Below are 21,038 nucleotides of genomic sequence, written 5' to 3' on the forward strand. Positions count from 1 at the left end.
CCTAGTATTGTGATCTATCTTCAGTTGTTGGCAATGTATAGCCTTGTTTTATATTGTATCGTCCTCTATAGTTAAAGTAGTTTAGGGTTAATTACTAGTTTTAAATCCTTTGCTGACAGTTTTTTTTATAATTTACCTTTATCTTATTGTACAATTATAACTCGTTTGTAGTCACGATATGGCTGAAATATTGCCGATGTGACTAAAAATCTTAACTCACTCATTCAGAATAAGAAACACAATGCTATAACAGAGGAGGTCGTGTTAAGTTAAATGTGACATCTCTCAGGAAGGTCAATGTACAGTCCCGTGCATGCCATCTTGTCGTTCTGTTTGCAAAATGGATTTCAAACACACACGCACGCACGCACGCACGCATGCGCGCAAACGCACATGTTTTACGGGTTTCATTGCATTACTTTACATGGAGAGTCGCCTCCGTGCAGCACAGTATGACCCTCATTAGAGTCTTTCGCTTGGTCACCACCGAGAAATACCCACGTCTCTAGCGATCTGGTCCTGTCAGGTAGCACATGTCTGGGCATCAACGTAGTTATTCCGCACTTGTAAACATCTGCAAATAGATTATTAAGCAAGAAAGCACTGTAATGCATGTGTCGATTTCCTAAGTGAAACATTAAGTTTATTCAGAAATCTGTCATTAAAAGAATTCGGGGTGAAACCAAAATTATTAAACAAAATACGTTTACAAAACTATGTAAATTACTGAAGGTTTTGTATTGTTATTGATGAGCGACAGTACACAATCCGGTTGTAGCACAATTGCATTGGTAGTATAACATATAACAGCAATACAACTAGCAATTAAGCCTTGGCTAATATCTTCTCTCAGCAGTAACAGGTGAACCTATGATCTTCACACAACCGCTCCTCTGGGGTTTTCATGTGATATCATAGGGCCATGCACCTGTCCTCCTATGTAGTCTACGTACGTTCCAGAGTGCCCCACAGTATGCTGGATTAGTCTATGCTATAGTAGAATGTTCCAGATTTCGTTTGACAGCAAAAGCATCAAAACATAGTACTTCAACACCACTGTAATACACACAGGGCAACTAAAGATTGTCAAAACACAATGTTATAAACCTACGTTGAATCTTCAGCTTTAAAGTAGTTTCTGGTGGGGCACCTCACCTGCATTATTTTAAAATCGTGTAACCAAATTCATCGGATTGGGTTATCTATGCGATGATACAAGTCAATATAATGGATGGATGCAAATAACCCATATATACTGAACCGCAAAACCGATACAGGTTTCTTAAAGCACACACTTTAATTCGCGGTAATTAACAATCAAAACGTATGATTGAGTTCAAACTTGATAATTATGGTTACAACATTTTCGCGAATCACATTTAGTTCACACAAACACAATCACCAAAAATGGTACCATTAGGATGCCTCAAAGTCAGTATCGTGTGTAGCCTCCCTGAGCATTGATTACGGCGTTGCATTGTCTGTACATGGAATGAATTAGCCAGTTGATGAAGGCCATAGGCACTTGGGTCCAGACTCTTCGAAATGCCTGATCGAGCCCAACCACAGTTGTCGGCCTCGGTTGAAGGTCATTCAGTCTTTGAATCTCGTCCCAAAGGTGTTCTATTGGACCTGAATCCGGACTGAGTGCCGGCCATTGTAGGGTTTGGATGCCATGTTGTCCTAAGAAGTCCAATGTTGCTCTGGAAGTGTGGGCAACTCTCTGGTTCAGACCGATTGCACCCCACACCATGATGCTTGGACCACCCACGAGTCTCTTTTCAACAAAACACTCATTGGAAAACCATTCTCCACGCCTTAACCATACTCTCACTCTGCCATCGGCTGTCGAAACACAATATCGGCTTTCATCAGAAAAAAGCACTGTTCTCCATTGTCGATGACGCCAATTTCGATTCTGAGTTGCCCATTGCCCTCGGTCTTGACGCTGTGATGTTACTGGAGGTCGCCCACTGCGTGGACGGTCTTGAATGCTGTTTGTGACCTGATACCGCTCCTGCAATCGGTTGATTGTTCTAACATGACATTAAAATGATTGGATACCCTCCGTGCAGTCTGGCCAACTTTTAGTCGTCCCAAGGTTTGGTTCCTCTGATCTCTCGTAAGTCGTGGTGCAGCGAATGTGTCAAAACAAGAATGATTTCAGGCAAGTTTGGGACTCTTTATCATTGGTAGGGCTGTCACGATATGCACGCGCAGTTTCATTTTCTCGAATGTCTTACGGAATCTTTTACCATGTCCGCCTTTTATGGTGCGTTTGGTCTATATGCTTTTTCGTTAGAAAACACTCTGATGTTGGTAATAACTGTCAATATGGATTGAAAAACATGTTGATATAACAGTACAATCATAATAAAAACACCACCTTGGTAGAACAAAATTGTGCATTTGGTTTTGAAAGGTGGCGTTTCTTTTCGGTTCAGTATATTACACACCCTTTCAAGATTTATCAGAGTTCCCTGCTAAAAGCAGGGTTGATTGGTCGATTCCGACGATATCCAACAATTTAAACAGTGATGATACCAGGTGTTGGCGGAAAGGTGAACGTATCCTGCCCCAACGATGACACCGGTCATAAACACACGCTAAGACAATTCCATTGTACATCTGAAACAATAGGTACATGTGGTACATGTCCAAATGATGAATTATGTGACTGTTGCGCCAGATTTGGACATGTCCTCCACATGTCTACCATAACCAATTGGAAGATTTACTGTAACCTTCAATGTTGTAAATCTAATTAAACAACTTTAAGCAATAATTGTTCGACGCTTTTTTTTTTTGAAATACAGAAGTTGACTATTTGCATCGGAGTAGGCATGTGTGTTCACAAGTAAATAAAATGCACAAAAAGCACATGGAGAACGCTGAAAGAGAATATATATGTCTAGTGTGTTACACTGCACGGATGTTGATTTATATACCTACAATGTAAACTTTGTCGTCGCCCACCAATTCTCCAAAGGACTGGCACGAGTTAGTTTCTGAAGAACAATACAGAGGTTAGCAAGCTGATACTCGGGATCTGTTTTTCGAATTTTGGGAACACTTGTTTGCTTTTGCATGATTTGAACAATGCGTCAGCTAGGGTTTATGTGAAGGAATAGTCCAAAGTGTTGAACACTAGGTATAACTGTAAACAGTGACCTTACGTATTCATTATGTCTGCTTCGACGAAAACCATTGTTACGTAATAATGGATACAGTTTGTGTAAGAACAAACAGCTGGTATTGCTTTCCTCATCACTCATTCTCGATTGGTATGCGCGAAGGTTAATTGTTCAAAATTGACACAAGTGATTCTATCTATATTTTGATATCCTAATGTAGCTTTTGGCGCTCGTTATAGCCACAGATGACTGAATATTTAACTGAATCTTCCTCGAAGCAATTTTTGCACTTATTGTACAAAATGGCATCTAACAAGTAGTTGTTTTGCAACCTATATGGTGCATTAGCTTTATTCCCTACTGTATCCTGTGATTACCTTTTTTAATTTTCATTTCATTACTACAAATCAAGTTTGTTTCAGTACCCGACCTGTGTAAGATGAGTTCTGTTATCTGTCTGTTGGTGATCATCCAGGCCGTGTCGGTTACAGCTGCACAAGGTACAATTGAGTTATTTAGATTCCTGTGTTGGTATTCCGAGTTAGAGTAGGGTCCTGACAATCTATATGTGTACTTCTTAGCGGTGGCCGAATAAACTGTGTGAACAGATGAACTGATTGACTTTTGTCAGATCACCTTGACAGAAAGAGTAAACTATTCGAATTCAGAGCTATGAATTATGTATTCCACTTCACAATCTGCTCTGTCAGTATGTTACTTATATGTTACCCGAGGACCAGGATCAAGTTGTCACTACAAGAATGGATGCAGTCCTGCCCCCGACGTGTGTTCAGTGCCTCCTCCAGCTTGTCAGACAGACTGGTCTGGAAGGTACTGTCAGATACGTAAGTTCTAGACTGCTATGTTCTAGATGTTATACATAAACACCAAGCATTGTTTATCTGTTTTGTTTGTTTATATGATTATCTATTTTTTGTGTATTTACTAATTTACCTACCTATTTACTTACTAACTTGTCTGTGCTTATAGTCGAACACAAAAGAGATTCATGCCACGAGGTGGAACTGCTTGATATTTGGACATTTATGACGATATTGTTTATAACATCAAATTCAAGGTCATCTTTTGGCTTCAAGTTTTGTGTTTAAGTGATGCTCGGAACCGTATTAAAGTCACGATAATGACACAACTACAGTCCAGAATGACAATACGGAATGTATCGTCTCCTGCAATACCGTAACCATTCAATGACTAAACCTTTTTAGTAAAACATGTTGATGATTCGCTGCTTGACATGCATGGGTAGAGTGCCAATATATCTTTGGTATTTTGTTGGAAATAGTTATGTTTATCGGGAGTAGATCATTCGTGTATGGATAGAGGAGACATAGATGAGAGTAGTTCCACTTTAGTCCTCAGTCGAATGTGGAGATGAAGCCAGTATAGTCAGTAATTACAAACAAAATGTAAGCAAAAATACATACACTCGCAGGTAATGGCATTTGATTGGCTTACAATGCGCAGTAAGGTTCCATGATCCTAAGACCCATGAAGGTCCGGGTTAGAATATTGATCTTCAATAACCCATGCTTGTCGTAAGAGGCGACTAACTTGATCGGGTGGTCATGCTCGCTGACTTGGTTGACACATGTCATGGGTTCCCAGTTGCTCAGGTCGATGCTCATGCTGTTGATCACTGCATGGTCCAGACTCGATTATTCACAGACCGTCGCCATATAGCTGGAATATTTCTGAGTGCGGAGTAAAACTTAACTCACTCACTCACTCCATGATCCTAAAACAGTAGGCAACACCTATTAGCAGCTTTCGTAGGTTTGTTATAGTTGCTCGGTTTGTCACGTTGGTAAGCAAGGCCTTGTGTTGACTTAATGTGTTTGTGTTTTAGGTTTAAATAATTGCTTTTGAAATGGTGGTTTACATTTCTTTTAAGAATTAACTTTGCGTTTATGGATGGTACATGTGGTACATAGCGGTAGTACGCATAGCGGTGGTACACATAGCAGTGGTACACATAGCAGTGGTACACATAGCAGTGGTACACATAGCGGTGGTACACATAGCGGTGGTACACATAGCGTGGTACATGGGTGGTACATATAGCAGTACACATAGCGGTGGTACACATAGCAGTGGTACACATAGCGGTGGTACACATAGCAGTGGTACACATAGCGGTGGTACACATAGCGGTGGTACACATAGCGGTGGTACAATAGCAGTGGTACAAATAGCGGTGGTACACATAGCGGTGGTACACATAGCAGTGGTACACATAGCGGTGGTACACATAGCGGTGGTACACATAGCGGTGGTACATAGCGGTGGTACACATAGCGGTGGTACAATAGCAGTGGTACATACATATAGCAGTGGTACACATAGCGGTGGTACACATAGCAGTGGTACACATAGCGGCGGTGGTACATAGCATAGCATAGCAGTGGTACACATAGCAGTGGTACACATAGCAGTGGTACACATAGCGGTGGTACACATAGCGGTGGTACAGCGGTGTTACACATAGCGGTGGTACACATAGCGGTGGTACACATAGCGGTGGTACACATATAGCGGTGGTACACATAGCGGTGGTACATAGCGGTGGTACACATAGCGGTGGTACAATAGCACTAAGTGGTGCACATAGCGGTGGTACACATAGCGGTGGTACACATAGCGGTGGTACACATAGCGGTGGTACACATAGCAGTGGTACACATAGCGGTGGTACACATAGCGGTGGTACACATAGCGGTGGTACACATAGCGGTGGTACACATAGCGGTGGTACACATAGCGGTGGTACACATAGCGGTGGTACACATAGCGGTGGTACACATAGCGGTGGTACACATAGCGGTGGTACACATAGCAGTGGTACAGTGGTACAATAGCAGTGGTACACATAGCGGTTACACATAGCGGTGGTACACATAGCGGTGGTACACATAGCGGTGGTACACATAGCAGTGGTACACATAGCAGTGGTACACATAGCAGTGGTACACATAGCAGTGGTACAATAGCAGTGGTACACATAGCGGTGGTACACATAGCGGTGGTACACATAGCGGTGGTACACATAGTGGTGGTACAATAGCAGTTGTAATAGCTAATGTAATAACTAAATCTGAGGTTAATATATCCACTCAACAGAAACTGGTGAAACCATTATCTTCGTTATAGCTCAGTATTAATCTTAGCTCACAACTGACATTGACATTAACTCCAGAAAGGTGTGTCTTATGAGGTAACATTGTGTGAGCAGAATCACAAGGTAAGCAAACCTCAAACCTCATACTTAGGTAGGAAATATGTTTTACGTTTCTATGAACACAAAGTATACTTTCATTGATATGGCCTAGATACAACAAACACACACTCTATTATTTATACCATTACTGTTATAACATGTTATCGTTTTGCTGACAGATAACATCGCACATGGTAAACCTGCCAGTCAGAGCAGCACATGGACAGACAGTACCGGTACATATGATGCCGGTAAAGCTGTTGACGGGGATTTCAGCACAGACTGGAACAGTGGTAGTTGTTCACATACAGACGAACATGGTGGTGGGAATGCCAGCTGGCATGTTTTTCTTGGTGGAACGTTCCTAATCAGCCGGATGACAATCTACCTCCTTAGTGACGGTAAGTTGTGTTCTCTCGGTTTTACTAATAAATGATCACTGTAATGATGAACTGTAATGATGAACAGTAATGATGAACTGTAATGATGAACAGTAATGATGAACAGTAATGTGAACTGTAATGATGAACAGTAATGATGAACTGTTATGATGAACAGTAATGATGAACTGTAATGATGACAGTATTGATGAACAGTAATGATGAACAGTTATGATGAACAGTAACGATGAACTGTTATGATGAACAGTAATGATGAACAGTAACGATGAACAGTAATGATGAACTGTAATGATGAACAGTAATGATGAACTATAATGATGAACAGTAATGATGAACAGTAATGGTGAACTGTAGTGATGAACAGTAATGATGAACTGTAATGATGAACTGAAATGATGAACAGTAATGATGAACTGTAATGATGAACAGTAATGATGAACAGTGATGATGAACTGTAATGATGAACACCAATGATGAACAGTAACGATGAACTGTTTTGATGAACTGTAATGCTGAACTGTAATGCTGAACTGTAATGATGAACTGTAATGATGAACAATAATGATGAACTGTAATGATGAACTGTAATGATGAACAGTAATGATGAACTGTAATGATGAACTGTAATGATGAAGCAAAGCTTAAAAGAACACAAGGAACTATGTCACGATAAACACGTCCTCTCCACTACTGGAGGAAAGGATGTGACGTGACGCCATTGTTTTACAGAGCTGACAGTTAACATTTTCCACAATAAAGTGTTCAATTTGAGAACGTAAAATGAACAAACTAAGCAATTCAGTCCCTTGCATTGTAAACCTGAGTAAGTGTATCTTGAACAAATGCTTCTTTCAGCCATTGGAAACTATCAAGCAATGGAAGTATTGGTCAACAACAGAACATGTAGAAAGCTACCTGTGACAGACATCAGAGATTCTCCAGATCATCTGATACGTAACCCTGTGACACTCAGCTGTATACAACCTATAGAGGGCGACACTGTAACAGTTATAATGGCGGGGCCTTACTTTGGACTTTGTGAGGTGCAGGTTTTTGGTGACAAGAAAGGTAATAATACAAACAGACCAGACATATTAAGTGAATAATTTCAAACAATGACTGTCCAGCTAGGTCTGTTTCAATGTATGGATAGTGAAAATATGTACATGAATATGTATATGTATATGTAGATATATGTAGAACGTGTGTGACTAATAGAATAGAGGGAGTCGGCAGACGTGAATACAGAGTTGAGATCCTAAATAGAGTTGTTAAACTGAAACAAATTTTCTTCATATAGTATGATGAATCAAAGTATTCTGGGGAGCAGTCTGCCCTGTTATCAATGAGTTCTCGTGACTGAAATCCTGATAAACTGTTCTGCGCTTTGTGGTTTAAGTTACGCCATGGTGCATTGTGTTTCCCGAGACCATAACAAAACCTTGTAACCATCTTGACCTCTCAGACCCATACTCTCTCTCCACGAAATCACCCATCACCTTAGCTCCTCAACACCCAAAGCTATCCTAATTCCTCACCATCCAAATCCTTACCATCATCACTCAAACCATTCAAAACCTTCGCGACCCTAACACATCACCACTCAAACACATCATGACTCAAACCCATCACCATTCAAAACCTTCACGACCCTAACACATCACCACTCAAACACATCATTACTCAAACACATCCCCATTCAAAACCTTCGCGACCCTAACACATCGCCACTCAAACACATCACCACTCAAACACATCGCCGTTTAAACCACCCAAATCCATCAATATTGAAACACTCACCAATCCAACACCTAACCCCTTCCTGACCTTATCTTCATCTGTTCTTAAATTCATGCGTCTAAAATGCATATATAAGAACTGGCTTATCGGTTCCGAAACATTGCTAGATATTTTATCAACATTATTACATTGATAGATCACACATATTATTATGTGTCAAATATAACCATACCCTGAAAATATTATTGTGGTTCAAAGTTCCCGATTTATAATGAGAAATGTTTTTCCATATATTTTCTTCAACAAGACCTGATATATACCAATGTTCCACAGTGTATGTCGTTCCGACGTAAATATTCAGATACTCAAGGTTGTGTAAGGTGACTTCTTTCTGTGTTGCAGAGTCGTGCCACTGTTCTAATGGCTGCTCAGATTTCCCCAACACTCTATGTTCAGCATCTTCATCCGGCAGGTTTTGCATACCACCATGGTTCGGACCTTTTTGCCAAATGGGTAAGATAAATAAGGATACGACCAGATTAATCAAATACCATATATGTGTGTGGTAATCGTCATACTGATTTCACTGTGTTACTAAATATACATGCACTTCCTTGTAACATATATGTGTGTGGTAATCGTCACACTGATTTCACTGTGTTACTAAATATACATGCACTTCCTTGTAACATGTATGTGTGTGGTAATCGTCGTACTGATTCCACTGTGTTACTAAATATACATGCACTTCCTTGTAACATATATGTGTGTGGTAATCGTCATACTGATTTCATTGTGTTACTAAATATGCATGCACTTCCTTGTGACATGTATGTGTGTAGTTGTCTCCACACCGATTTTCTTTTGTTTCGTGCACTTCCATGTAAACATGTGCTGCAATGAAGAAGTGGTATTTGTGTCAGTTGTGTATTCATTTACATAAGACGATTGCATAACATGACACTCAGTATATAGCAGTTTAAACCCCGACTCATATGAATGTAGTGCCATGCTTAACATACTGTAATGCTGAAAAAACCCTCTCATTGTTAACGATTAGCTCTCATGTGACGTTGGCTTGTAAATAATAGAACCTGAACACCCCGTAGATTTGTTCGTTTCTTACGAGCAGCATTTTATGTTTGGAACTGTGCCTAAAACACGTTAGTACTGACAAGCAATATATTGATGATGAATATAATCTCGCTCTTGTATCCTGTACCAAACGTACTACGTAATGACATACGAGTCAGCTTCTGGTATGTTTCTGTTCATCTGCTTACAGAAAACATTGCATTTCAAAAGACAGCAGCACAGAGTAGCAATTATAGTGAATACGGCATCCCCTACTGTGCTGCGTATGCTGTAGATGGGAACACTGACACAGACGTCAGTCACGGGAGGTGTTCTTACACAAACAACGCAGCTGCAAGCTGGCAGGTTCTCCTTGATGATCATCGGATGTTCAACATCAGCAGGCTCAGGATCTACCTGAGACAGGACTGTAAGTCCTACACAGTTCCACTATATTAAATAGATGTTAGTTACAAAACCAAATATATTATGCAAGACTAGAAGTCAGATTGTAGTGACATTTAAACACTTTCATCACACAAGTTGACTTTTATATAATGCACATCTCATTACCACAGGGTGTTACAAATGTTTGCATGACTTTTATACTGAATTATAGAAAACAGTTGGTGTGTATAAATTTGAATGTGTAAACAATGTCATCATACAAGACTTTTATTTAATATCCAGCCAGCTGTTAACATCACAACAAGGTGTTACAAATGTTTTGGTGACTGAAACATAGAAATCAGTTGATGCAAGTGAGTAGGTATCGTTTTACGCCGCTTTTAGCAATATTCCAGCAATATCGCAGCGGGGGACACCAGAAATGGGCTTCACACATTGTACCCATGTGGGGAATCGAACCCGGGTCTTCGGTGTGACAAGCGAACGCTTTAACCACTAGGCTACCTTACCGCCCCTGATGCATTTAAATGCGTACAACAATATTAAATATCATTATTTTTGGTCGTACAACTATTGGCTTGTTTTGCTGAAATTTTAATGTAAGCTTTCAGCAAATGTGAAAACAAGACCTTTGCCGAGTGTGGAGAAATGGTGCATGTGACGAGCTTGTTTGGTTTAATAAAGTGTAAACCTCGAAAAGCCCCCGTTATTGCTTATGAAAAGAAGCAAGAGCATGAACGTTGATGGTGGGGGTCACTGTTGTACGACACACGTGTGAGGTACAGAATTAGAACATCACCACCTGTCTCACGCCCAATGCTATTCAACCCAATTAGCATCGATTGGTAGTCCTCAATAGAACCAAAGCATGAACGATCCATGAAACCTACGTTATAAACCTACCAAAATGTGGGATACTCAGAAAAAACTTGAGATTTAGTTGGTTGGTTTGTTGTTTAACGTCTCACTCAGCAATATTCCAGCTACATGGCGACGGTTTGTAAATAAATGAGTCTGGCCCAGACAATCCAGTGATCAACAGCACGAACATCGATCTATGCAATTGTGATACGATGACATGTGTCAACCAAGTCGGCGAGCATGACCACCCGATCCCGTTAGTCGCCTCTTACGATAAGCATGGGTTACTGAAGACCAATTTTAACCCGGATCCTCACGGTTCTTGAAATAAATATAAAATTTAAGATGTTTCAATGTCTAGCTATAGTTGATAACCATACTGCCGGTCGAATCGGGAACACGTTTGAACAGGTAATGTTGTTTGGGGATACGTTGTGCATAAAGACAATACGATTTGTAAAATTATTCTTCGCTCAACGAGGCAATATGTGTATGAGTCTCCTGTAGTCGATTTCAGATAGCCGTTGGGCATTAGGGATTTGTGCACGGTAAGCACGGGCATTGTCGTCCTGAAAGACAAACGGTCGTCTCAAACGCCGTCCCGATAGCACAGTCCATGAACCTACCTTGTACAGTATGGTGTGGGGTTCCCATTAAATACCATTAAATCCGACGTCTCAGGCTGATGTTGCCCTGACGTTCATTTCGACGTCGTCAAACACGTTCGGGCCTATCTAGGAAGCGCAAAGTGACACTGACGTCTACTGGCAATGTCACAATTTGTAGGGGCGACAACCCAGCAGGATGATTAGTAAGAAGATCGCTTTGCAGCCGCTGTGTCTCACACGACAGGATGTTTCTTGGACTTAATCATAGGTCTTACAGAAATAAACGTTCTTGTATAGGATGTTTGGCAACACTATTCTTTGTTCAAATACTTGATATTAACATCTGTATTTCATGATCCTCTAATCATTTATTCATATTACACTTAATTTTTCAATTACATTTTCATGGTTTAAAGTTTGGGAAAACAACAATGGCCTGCAGGTGCTTGTGAACGGCGACCTGTGTGTCCCTGTGAGTGGAGCAACACCTGACTGGTTACATGGAGCTGTCACAAACCTTGTTGACGTCACATGTACCCACGTAATGAAGGGGGAACAATGTTACCATTACCATAAGCGGACAATTTCTGACATTGTGCGAGGTTCAAGTGTTTGGTAAGTTTGATCCAATCGAGGTCGATAGTTCGTTTGCTATCATGATATTGTTGACAGCAGGCAAGGTATATAATGAGAGAATTAAATCAATTCAGCTATATTATTACCCAAGATAAAAGACTGACAGAAAGACAAATTTTATTCTGTAATGTGGGTCATATGGCCTATGTTACAATGTAGTTGACAGTATAAACTGAATCACGTTTTTCTAGATTTAAATAAATATACAGAAGTTATTTTTATGACATTTTCATTTTGACAAGTTGAAATGTTTGGAAGTGAAAGATACCCAGTTTACATTCAACTTTAGCACTGTAATAAAAAAGCCATATGGTGAAACAAACAATTAAATCACGTAATAATTTCAATGATGTCCACGTTTCACCACTTCGTTTTGAATTGCAATCAATGTATTGAGTAAGAGCTAGATGTTGTCTATTTGGCTCTTATGGGAATTCTTCCAGATTCGTTTAGAAAATCATTTCCTACTTGCGTTCTGTTGTGTGAAACAGCAAACAAGTCCAAGGTTGGGAAAAACTATATGAAGTTGTATTGTAAAGGCATATTCATTTGTGTCAATGTGAAGTCTTACCCAAAACCTTACAATCCACACTATGGATACTTGTAGATCGTCCGAATGCTAAATACATCATTTTTTAAAACTAATTTATATAGTACAATACGTACTACCATACAATCAACAGGTCATGATTGACAATGTATCTGTGATTTCATATGGCAAACCATGTACATGCTACAAAATAGGGCTGCGCAATATAACCGGTTTACCGGTATTAACCGGTTCAGACATGAAAACGATACGCATTGCGATACGCGGATCGAAAAAAACGTTATTTTGACATGCATTCGGAAAACTTCGTAACACTCGGAAATCTTGATGATTGTGGCAACTGTGGTAATGGTGGTGGGAACGATAGTGGTGAAAATTACATTTAACTGAGAAAAGCAATATTTATGGATGTCAACTTCTATATTGCTTTTCCTATGCATTCCACTTCTACATGCCCTTCAAAGATTTTACATTTTACTGGTTTGTTAAGTTCGGTTTGAAGTTGTGTTCTTTATTTTTGTTCAAGTGTTTCGCAATGTTTTGGATCAGAATGTTTTAAATATTTACTCATTAATAACTAATGATCCCTGACATGTCCTGACCAGGTCAAGTTGCTGTCTAAAATCTGAGGGCTTTTTTTGAGAGTGGAGAAACTAGTTCAAACTAGTAACCTCTGAGTTGATGTTAAAATATTCTTTTCCTTGTTTCATTTGTGCCAAATATTATTTATATTCTTATTTTGTCATGATTGAAGGTTTATATGAAAGCTTAATCAAGATATGTGACTTTGTTGTGTTTTTGCTTTATAAATAAAGCGTAAACTCGATTATAAGTAGTTTATTGTTAAGAAAAACCCTCTAGCAATATATTGCAATACTTATCACAATATATGCTTCCGCATCGCAATATATCGCTATGTGAAAATTCTCTGCAATACCCACCCCTACTAGAAAAAGTAGCTAAACACAGAGACTCAATGCAAAGTTATCATCCATACAGTGATGACTGTCAAGGGAAGAGAAGCTCTTGCCCAAAACACTGTAACTGTCACATTTTGAATTTGGAAGGTAATAGGTATTCAAGACTATGTGAATCATAATTTACAAACAAACCCCAGATCCAAAATCTCCAACGAGGTTATATTCTCACAACTCCTGACTTTGGCTATATTTCCCGAGCTCTTCTTACGATAACATAACGTATCCTGCATACCAAGGTTTCAGTGAAACATGTTCTACAAGAAAGTGATACATAACATAGAGTTTGATACCCATCGCTAGTTAAGACTATAGAAAGTATATTACGAACATTATGAAACTGAGACTGATGCATGTCCTTGTAGTTTGCAGTGACGGTTGGTTTGGCTCTGACTGTAACAAGCAGTGTCAGTGTCTAGATCCATCTGAAGTATGTGACAAGGAGACTGGCTACTGTAGGAGTGGATGTGCTGCTGGGAAACACGGACCTGGGTGTCAGCAAGGTTAGGTTTGGTCATGTTAATACTAGCTTTAGATTAGTCTGTCGTTCTAATGGCAAATTAACCATATACAGCGCGTGGCCATATTGTTATGTACAATTGTAATGCGTTGATATGGTGTATTGCAATGCCCGTTTTTAAAATACTGCTCCTGAAAACATCGTCTGGATATTTGGTGGCATTATAGTGATGTAATATATCCTTTGAAGTCATTATGATATCGTTCATATAATATACAATTACGTATCCATCTAGAGATATTTCTTTCTATTGCTGCTATATTGTGAGTATCTTGCACTCTTTACAGACTGTGACCATGGTCACTACGGGGTCAGCTGTTCCTACACGTGTGGTCAGTGTAGTGGGTCATCTGATTGTCAGAAGGTTAATGGAACCTGCACACAGGGATGTCAACGGGGTTACAGTCCCCCTTTGTGTAAAGGTGAGAATTGCATGAAAATGTTCTAAACTCTATTCATTTCTTTGTTGTATCAACAACATTACGCAGGTGTTGCAAGGACGTGTGATCTAGTTTGATAGAATGGTATACATGTTCGACGTTTTCGAGAACTGGGTAATACGAAGTATTCTTTAAGGAATCTTTTAAGGCCTTTGTCAATGGTTTACTTCAGTTAGTATCTAACCTACTGAACATATAAACATAATTTTCACGGTATCGAATCTTTCCATACAAGTACTTACAGATTTTATGTACAGATAATTTGAGTATTTCCTGATTGTGTTAGTTATATATTTGTTCAAATGCTCTTATTCCCTTGTGCTGTGATGTGAATATATGTGTCATATGATTTAAATAAGACTAGTTCACGTATGTGACACATGTTGTGGGTAAATACGTTATAAATCGTAAATTTCTTGTTATGTTGAGGCAAATGTGCATGTGGTTTTACCGGGTCTCATTGACATTACCATTAGTATCATTATAAGAAACTTACACTCTAGAAGAGATTCACGTCATCAGTATGTTCTTTGTCATGTCAACAAAGTCTGTAGGTTAATCTAGCTGCGAACAGATCCACTCTCCGCATCATTTGACAACAGTGGTGTGTTTGCCACTGTGTGAAACTGCTACCACGCTTCGCTGACAGTGTTAAATGGGTGAATCTTTCATATGTTAACCTGTATGTATATGGATTTCTTAGTTGATGATATCACAATTTTTACTGGAAAATATGAATTAATGTTTTAGTCAAGAGTACACATTAGGTATCAAGGAATCGCGACATCTTGAACACAAGCCCTAACATTATCCTTGTTATCAGTTGTTCACATGACATGCAAGAACAAGATAAGCTATGATCCTTGCAGTATGCGGTGATTGGTGGTTTGGCTCTGACTGTAACAAGCAGTGTCGGTGTCTGGATCCATATGAAGTATGTGACAAGGAGACTGGCAACTGTAAGAGTGGGTGTGCTGCTGGGAGATACGGACCAGGGTGTCAGCAAGGTATCTAACATCTCACTCCGTATTATCTATAATATTCACGTAAACTGTACACGTATGCTCTTACCAACTAGTGTCAACTCAACCCATTTAGTCTCTGGGCTCAGCAGAAAGGCATACAATTGTAAATGGCAACAATTATTGGTCACGTAACATTGTTACACATGCATGGTAATACGTTATACCTTTCTAATAGTTTGGGATTTTTTCTATCCTTTTAGATTGTGTCCAGTATGTCTATGGCGTCATCTGTCCCTCTGCCTGTGGCCAGTGCCTCAACTTCTCCGACTGTAGGAAGTATGACGGAATCTGCACTCAGGGATGTCAACCTGGCTACCGAGTCCCCTACTGCAAAGGTGACCATTTCTTTGCAATGGTGTACCAAATACCTACTCGGGGTAATGTTACTGCAGCGGCTTTATTTTCTTGGAACTATTGTCGACAGTGAAAGACTCCCCGATTTGAATATGACCCAGGGTTCTTGGACTAATTCATTTTGCAATTATGTGATTTTAAGAAATATCTGACACTGTTATTTATATTTAAAACCAACGAAGTTGTATCGGATTAATTATGAAGAAGGACTAAAGCTGTTAGTTTAGGATTCTGTTAGTAGAGGCAATTAGGAGCCAAATTTGAGGCAGCTGATTTTGTTGTAAGATTTTAAGCTTGCGTATACTGAGACTAAGATTTATTTGGACAAACGGAAGGAAAATCGGTTATTCTTGACAACCTGGAAATATAATGATCAGGTCAAAGCAGTTCAGCTACTGGGATTGCAATCTTTAATTTGAGGAACTCAGGCGTTTATTAGAGGAATCATTCTATCGATGGATTTGCAGTGAGATGTTTTTAATCGGCTTTTGCGAAGGTAGTGTCAGTAAAACTCGCATTTCACTTGCTATTTCAACACTAGGCCAAGCACTTCAGAGAGCAAGGAATCTCTTTTCGGATATAACATTATGCTGTCCAGTGATTCGTTGTGTGGCTGATAAGACCAATGTAAATTGTGATCTTGCTGGTACTCTTAAAAATATCGGAATCTACTGCTTGGTAATTGAGGAGTGGAATGAAGTTATACACTTTGTGTTGCTCGCTGCCAAATGGGGTCAGTTTACGTATCGTTAGGATCCATTTGTGTTGTGATAAAATGGTTACGTCAACATTGAGCTCCATTAGACTTAAACTCATTGACTATTCCATCCACTTTCCGAAATACTAAAATTGCCATGGAAAATCTAAAGTACTCACATGACAAAATGATCATATGACAAAATGAAAGCAGACTACAACAACAGAAGAAGTCCTAGCGATAGGGTTGTGGTACTGTTAGCCATTTCTTGTCACACTTTGAATGCACAAATCCTTGTGTAACTGACAATAAAGTCAGTGAAGCTTACAGTTGTGATGGCGTCAAGTCAAGTCCTGGGATGGCAGCAAGGTGACCACGGCCTTCTTTTCTTAATACGAAGAAGGATTATCGACAGTTTCATTTGAATGTGTTTCATACGTTTATATATGGTGTTTTTTCTCAATGATGTTCTTTCTTTCCACATTAGACTGTGTAGAAGGACGCTATGGTGTTAATTGTTCACAACGGTGTGGCTCGTGTAAAGGTGACTCACCGTGCAATACAATTACTGGTGTCTGTGCACAAGGATGTGAAGATAACTTTCAAACACCTTATTGTAAATGTAAGTGAGTTTTAATCAAACCCTGAGGTAATGGCAGTTTGGTGATAACACTTATAATTGAACGCTTTGTAGGAACTCCCTACCCAGAGAAAAGTAAACCACAGATCAGATGTGAAAGCATATATATTTTACAAAGTTTACTACGTATTTATCTTACTGCCATGTTAAATGTCCAAAATATCATTTCATTCTATTTTGAAGATTGATAAGCCGCTACCGTTTATAGGACGTCTGCCTCTCGACTGGATTTTTAAGATCAGTGAAGCATATTCTGACATGCTTAAAACTGCTATAAAAATAGTTAATTATGTTTAAGTTGAGTGTGCAAACGATGCAATATGTAAAATAGTTTACATAAAGCAATGAAAGTCGATAAAATAAACGTGTACATAGTGAATTCAAAGAGAGCTAATCGAACGGTTTTCGAACTCCGTGCACTGCATGCGTCATATTACGACGTCATACGATTGTTACAACGATACAGCTTCTCGGTACAGAGTTTGGCGGTTACCGTGGCAGCGGCTAATATTTTAATCCAGTTGTCACCCACATGAATGTAAGATAAAGCTATTATAGATAAACATATATACAGTTGTATACTTATTATTTGTGTGTTATTTTCCCCCAAAGGAACTACAACGGTTATTCTCATGTGAATGCTTACTAGGTTTTGAATATTTTCAGTGTGCAATGATCGGTGGTTTGGCACCAACTGTAGTGAACAGTGCAAGTGTCAGAATGAAACAGAAGTATGCGACAAGACCACCGGGAGCTGTACAAGTGGCTGCCGTGCTGGAAAGACAGGGGTTGGATGCCAGGATGGTGAGATGACGCTGCTTCATGGACAAGAGAAACATACATTATGTTGAGGCTGATTTGCTATAGATCGATATTAGAAAACATGATAGGTGTGAAAACATAATTTGCTTGAAAACAACACACACACACAAACACACACACACACACACACACACACACACACACACACACACACACACACATAACATGACGTCTTATATAACGCTGACCTCCACATCGCACTGGCATGCCCTGAGCTCACACAACATGGTGAACATTATTAACCCATATAACGAAAAACTGTCTATGAGGCGCTAGAAGGTTGACAGGTATAGTTTTATTGACATATAGTTGCCAGATTCTACTAGTTAAATACTAAGATCAATTAGACTTGAATTAGTCGACTATTAGCTCTTTCCGAACCTCTTCTTTGTGGAAAAATGACATTACCAGGGAAAGCCTCAAATATTAATATGACAAAATGACACAATACTATGACAACAGCAGAAGAAGTCCAACGTTGTGGCATTGTTAGTTGTTCCCGGTCATGAATACTATGTGGACAAATCCTGGAGTAATCTACAGTAAAGTCTTCGAAGCTAACTGCATTGTAGAAACAGTTTGACAGGAGAACAGATGAATTGGGTACGGTTGGTTGGTTGGTTGGTTGGTCGTTTAACGCCACACTCAGCAATGTTCCAGCTATATGGTGGCGGTCTGTAAATAATCGAGACAATCCAGTGATCAACATCATGATCACCGATTCACGCAAGTGGGATACGATGACTTGTCAACCAAGATAGCGAGCCTGACCACCCAGTCGCCCTTTACAAGCCTGGGTTTCCGAAGACCAATTGTAACCCTGAACTTCACGGGTAATTTGGGTAAGGAGGCTGGACCTTGGCTTCAACTACTCAGGCGCTAAACAATCTCGATGTGAAGTTACTCGAATCCCAAACCAATAACTGATGGTTAACAGACCTTTAAAGGGGGCATGAGATTCTACTTTCTCAAAAGACGATCTGTGTATACCCAATTTCCTTTTTCAGTATAATATTATACCACATGGGTTACACAATGTATCACTGACTGTTATACATGCACATGCATGGCGATTTCTAAGGTCTGGTTGACAGGGCGCTTGACCTCGGATAAGGTGAACCTGTCTAGAAGCAAAGGACTAAGGTTATGCCAGGTTACTTTGTGTCATGGCTGAATGATGAGTTGTTGACAAATGTTGAGTTTAAATAAGACTTTCCTAATGTGATTGATTTCCCTTTGAAAAATGGTGGTAAATGTTTTCGACAATTTTGTATCAAATGTGATGTTCGCAAATCATGTCTCCAAACCTAAAGAAGTAAGTGTTTAATCCTACAGTGAACTTTTGAACTGGTCCCTAATGTATGTAATGTGTCCAGTTTTACAATTGGTTGTTCTTAATGTAAGTTGAATATTTCCATGCTATAAAAAATATTTATGTACAAAATCTAACTCAAAATTGGCTGGTTTGACACGGTTCTTTAGGAGTCTGTTGTGGAAAATGGACCATGAACACTCAAAACTCCACATGTTCATCACCACATGAAGTGTTGTAGCTGAATGACAAGAAGTGTCTTCAGTCAAGTTGTCCCCTTTTGTGTGGTTACTCCTGAAACCCCATTGCTTAAACTTCACTGAATATTATTACTCAACTATTACTAGAAAGTAAGATAACAGATTTGGAAATTTAAAAGTATTTCAATATCTCTGCTACTTTTTTAAAGAGTATGTAAGCGTTAATTCTCCCACCATATTTCAAATTGATATACATTCTGAACGTGTTCATCCATATTCCGGAGCAAAAGACAATATCAAATTGTCCAGTCCTCCTATATGCAGGTCTCAGTGACACGCAATATATGAAATCCATCATGTTCAATAATATTTATCATTTATATTAAGAATTAATGACTGATTACAATTTTGTCGCCAGGTCAATACGAATAATATAGCTTCAAGAACTAATATTTTAACGTTGGATACTTTTGTCCATTACCCTGGGTTTTGAAAACGTCTAGTGAGCTGGTGATATAGTTTATTATTCCAACAGCATGTGTCCAGGGAAAGTACAGTGTAAACTGTTCAGCCACCTGTGGTCACTGCAAGGATGGACCTGGCTGCGACCGGTCAACTGGACACTGTGAAATGGGATGCTTGCCAGGATACGTCCCGCCACTGTGTGTGAAAGGTTGGGTTTGTGATCGTATCATGTTTACCCAAATTAATCCAAATGTACATTAAACATTGATACCAAAATAATGATAAATCTTTGCACAACCTTTTCTAAGTTCTTTTCAAATAGTTTGATAATATGGGCAAAGCATGAACTCGTATACAGAGTGTTGATTAATCACAGTTCGGAACTAACCTATTCTTTGAGCACCAGGCACAGGGCAACGTTAGAGCCTAGGGAATTAGTTTACTCACATAAACACCCTTCTGTTGAAACCTATTGGGTTTCAGAATGTGGAGACTACACGTACGGTCTGAACTGTTCTGGTGTGTGCAGCTGTCTGAACCAGTGTGAGGTGTGTGACAAAGTCACAGGGGAATGTGGAACTGGGTACCAGACGACAACAACAACAATAACACCAGCAACAGGAACAACAGAGCAATGTCAATGTAATTGCTATCAGGATAATATATACCCTGACATTTGTACAAAAAATCACTGTCAAATTGCCTGCAGCTATCTGAGCCAGTGTTAAAGGTCAGACAGCAATATGATTCGCCGATTAATATGCTGACGATATACTCTTTGCCATATTTACGTCTCCGTCGTCTAAATACCATGATCATATTTTGAGCCGACACTTCATATCTGAGTGTCTAATTGATGAGAATTCATTTTGTATAGTATATTATTATCGCCTTAATCCAAGACACAAACACTTTAGCGCCTTTATTAGGAAATAGGCA

The 21,038-nt window shown here is 39.4% G+C and overlaps 1 protein-coding gene and 1 long non-coding RNA gene across 3 annotated transcripts in view; one reads left to right on the forward strand and one right to left on the reverse strand.

Annotated features, from left to right (window-relative positions):
* The window catches only part of LOC124286196 (multiple epidermal growth factor-like domains protein 6), a 62,817-nt gene that overhangs the window by 40,336 nt on the left and 1,443 nt on the right, over positions 1–21,038 (forward strand). For both annotated transcript variants that reach the window (XM_046722541.1, XM_046722542.1), the window contains exons 8-11: positions 13,990–14,127; positions 14,432–14,566; positions 17,967–18,104; positions 20,583–20,741. In XM_046722541.1, coding sequence (XP_046578497.1) covers positions 13,990–14,127; positions 14,432–14,566; positions 17,967–18,104; positions 20,583–20,741 — 570 coding nt within the window. The remainder of the gene's footprint in view (positions 1–13,989; positions 14,128–14,431; positions 14,567–17,966; positions 18,105–20,582; positions 20,742–21,038) is intronic.
* LOC124286199 lies at positions 1,723–14,480 on the reverse strand. Its single transcript, XR_006900977.1, has 3 exons — positions 14,470–14,480; positions 12,760–12,762; positions 1,723–1,948 (listed from the first exon to the last, which is right to left on the reverse strand). It is a non-coding gene; the product is annotated as an uncharacterized LOC124286199 (long non-coding RNA).

This window comes from Haliotis rubra, unplaced genomic scaffold (genome assembly GCF_003918875.1).
Source record: "Haliotis rubra isolate DU_JTF1 unplaced genomic scaffold, ASM391887v1 Scf378, whole genome shotgun sequence".
In the NCBI taxonomy this organism is placed as follows: domain Eukaryota; kingdom Metazoa; phylum Mollusca; class Gastropoda; order Lepetellida; family Haliotidae; genus Haliotis; species Haliotis rubra.